We start from the raw sequence: 2,865 nt of genomic DNA, 5'->3' as shown, positions 1-2,865 counted from the left end.
CCGGAGTGGCCGACCTCTGCTCTCCGGCTCTCTGCCTCCGACTCCGCCTCTCTCAGCACCAACACACGAGCGACTGACTCCCCCAGCCAGCCTGCCGCCACCCCGAAGCCCCTTACAGCTCCAGCCTGTGTAGCCTCCCCCCCCACATTTCCCCAAACCGGACTCTGCATCGCTGTCCCAACGCGAACCCACCCACCCACACCTCTCACGCGAAATGTACGTCTGATTTTTTTTCTTCCGGAAGACACAAAAACAGAGTCAAACTTGCAAAGTACAATAGGAAGGAGAAGCTACATCGGAGAAGTTTTTCCTCTTTGCCCACAAGCTTTTGGCCCCGCGGCGGGGCAAGACAGCAAGGGTAGGCCGGGAGGGGTGAAAGGAGACCATATGATGTGGATCTGGTACCTTCTGCTTGGTTCGGGGTCAGGCTCAAGGACTGTTGGTAAGTTTTTTTTTTTTTTTTTAAAGCACACGGAAACTACTGTTGTGACGGCGCGGACATGCTTCAGTGTACGGGTGGGTTAGAGGGAGGAGGGGGAGGGAAGGGGTGCAATGTAAAATCTGCTGGAAGCTTCCAGCTTCAATGCTCTGATATTTTTCCCTCTTCGGTGAGTTTGCTCTTGAACTTATTGGAGCAACCTGTATGAAAAGAAGTTATCCCACTTCTCATTTCCATCGACTGAACGGCTTTTTTTGTCTGTAAAAATTGGGAGCTGGAGCAGCCGGAGCAGCAGTTTCAGAGTTTTTCGTGCATGTCCAATGCATTGAACCGGGTGCATGTCCTCTTCACTTCTGTGTGAGAATACATATATATATATATATATATATCCTTTTTGGTTACAGACACCCATATCATCCACTATTTGTTTTACAGATATGAGGTTGTAGTCTCCTCCGGGCTAGGTTATGACCGAGAGGTTGTTGACAGGGCAGTGTTGACAAGTCAATCTGTTCTCCAGCCCCGCCATGGCAGCTGGGGCCCTGTGGAGGACACTTCTGCAGGAGTTTATACATAGGACAGCCAGTTGGCACTTCACCCCTTTTAACCATGCAGCTGTAGCTTTGAGCTGGTATTCTAATAAATAGCATCTATACACTGATTACAGTGTGCTGAAAAACTGTACTGCCCATCCCAGTGGTGGTCTGATAAGTTAAAGAGTTAACTTATCAAGCATTAAATTTAAGACTTGAGGTCTACTATTAAAGTCTTTTATGGGACCTTTTACTGAGTGTATCAGTGAAAGATGCCACTTTTCTGTCAACCTGCTTTGAGATAAACTCACATCTACAGTATATTGTGTGCATCGTGATGTGACATATTGCAGGTGCATTAAATGGGAATAACTAAAAAACACCCTCTTCATACCATAGACCCGTTTAACAGAATACATTTGGACATGTCACAGTAGGTAACACACAGGTGTAAATAATAATAAAAAGTAATAAACAAGAGCCCTGAACACTTGATTTTGAGCACAGGAAACACACACCTAGTTAGTGTGTATTTTCCTCGCAAAGGCACCGGTTTAGCCACATGCATATGAATATCAGTTTGTCAATGTCAGCGAGAGTGAAGTATAAATATCATTATATTAGGTGTGGAGCAGTGATTTAGCCTGTGCTGCCAAACCCCACCCTTGTTTTCTCTATTGGAGAAAAGGAGCTTGTACAGATGATTGATGTCAGAAATTTTCTCCCAGAATATTACTGTAGTTTGTTTACTTCAGTACTGCTTACGTGTTGTCAGCTTTGAATAAACAAATTGTGCTTCGGTTTTTTTATTAGCTCGTAGCCTGACAAGGATAGTAATAATGTCAGCTAGACTTTGTGTTATATTGGTGTCCAGGTCTGTATATCAGTGGGAGCATAAATATTACCAGCCAATTTTGTAGTCTCACAGGACATTACTGTTGGTTAGCATTCTAGCTTCCATACAAACCATTAACATTAGATCTAAATTGGGTGTTCTGTCATAATAATTTGCATTTAATTTGACACAAAGGTCTAATGCATTTCAAAATCTATTTGGTTCTTTGGAGCTGTATTAAAATGATAATAACAATATTGACATATGAAGATATTGCAATTGACACTGGCAGAATTTCCCACCCCACACAGAGTCCGTGCTCTAAATAATAAGGGAAATAAAATATGTATGAATGGAGTAGAATTTCCATGGTAGGTGCGCTTTGTGCACAAGCTTCAGTGTTTTTCCAAATGCGCACCGCAGAATCGAAACATTTTGCCACCTACCATATAATCGCAGCCTTGAATGTAGCAGATCTGCCAACACTCAGATGATATGTGAGCGCTATTAATGTCCTTCACACACTTCACCACACAAGAGGAGTATGGCGAAGGTGTCGTTTGGAATCTAGGAATCACAACACAGTAAATGTTGTTTGCCAGGGTCAGTCATAGAAACACCCAGCAGAATATTCATTAATTGTGATAAGTACAGAACACTCAGTCACACAGTGTTTTAATTGTGCCACAAATATCTCAGTGAGTTGCATAGCCTCAGAAAATTCCCAATTTTTCATCTAAGCAAATGTCCCTCCTATTTCCCTATTAGTAATTTATATCTGTTTGCTTTGGGTTAATAAAACCTTCCATTGTGTATGGCAAATGTTCCATAGTAATTATGAAATAAAAATCTAGTGAAGAAGAGCACTCCTTGTACTCGCTCTCATAGGATGCTAAGAGACTTTGTAGATGAATTGGCATTGCACTGGACCATACTCATAGCCTTGCAGCCTTGCAGCCTTGCAGCCTTGCAGCCTGGCACTCGACTACGGAGCTCTATGAGATAAATCGGTGCTATTATGTAATGTGAGATTTAGCCACATGATCCACTGACAATGG

The 2,865-nt window shown here is 42.8% G+C and overlaps 1 protein-coding gene across 2 annotated transcripts in view; it reads left to right on the top strand.

Annotated features, from left to right (window-relative positions):
- Positions 1-2,865, top strand: part of ldlrad3 (low density lipoprotein receptor class A domain containing 3) — a 75,016-nt gene continuing 72,151 nt past the window's right edge. The window contains exon 1 of one of the 2 annotated variants that reach the window (XM_087179839.1): positions 1-442. In XM_087179839.1, coding sequence (XP_087035965.1) covers positions 388-442 — 55 coding nt within the window. In that variant the 5' untranslated portion in view covers positions 1-387. The remainder of the gene's footprint in view (positions 443-2,865) is intronic. The other variant, XM_023428354.2, reaches the window with a different exon arrangement.

This window comes from Seriola lalandi, unplaced genomic scaffold (assembly GCF_002814215.2).
Source record: "Seriola lalandi dorsalis isolate HSWRI2012SDOR001 ecotype SW California unplaced genomic scaffold, Sedor1 jcf7180002054873, whole genome shotgun sequence".
In the NCBI taxonomy this organism is placed as follows: Eukaryota; Metazoa; Chordata; class Actinopteri; order Carangiformes; family Carangidae; genus Seriola; species Seriola lalandi.
This window is presented reverse-complemented; position numbering and strand designations above follow the sequence as displayed.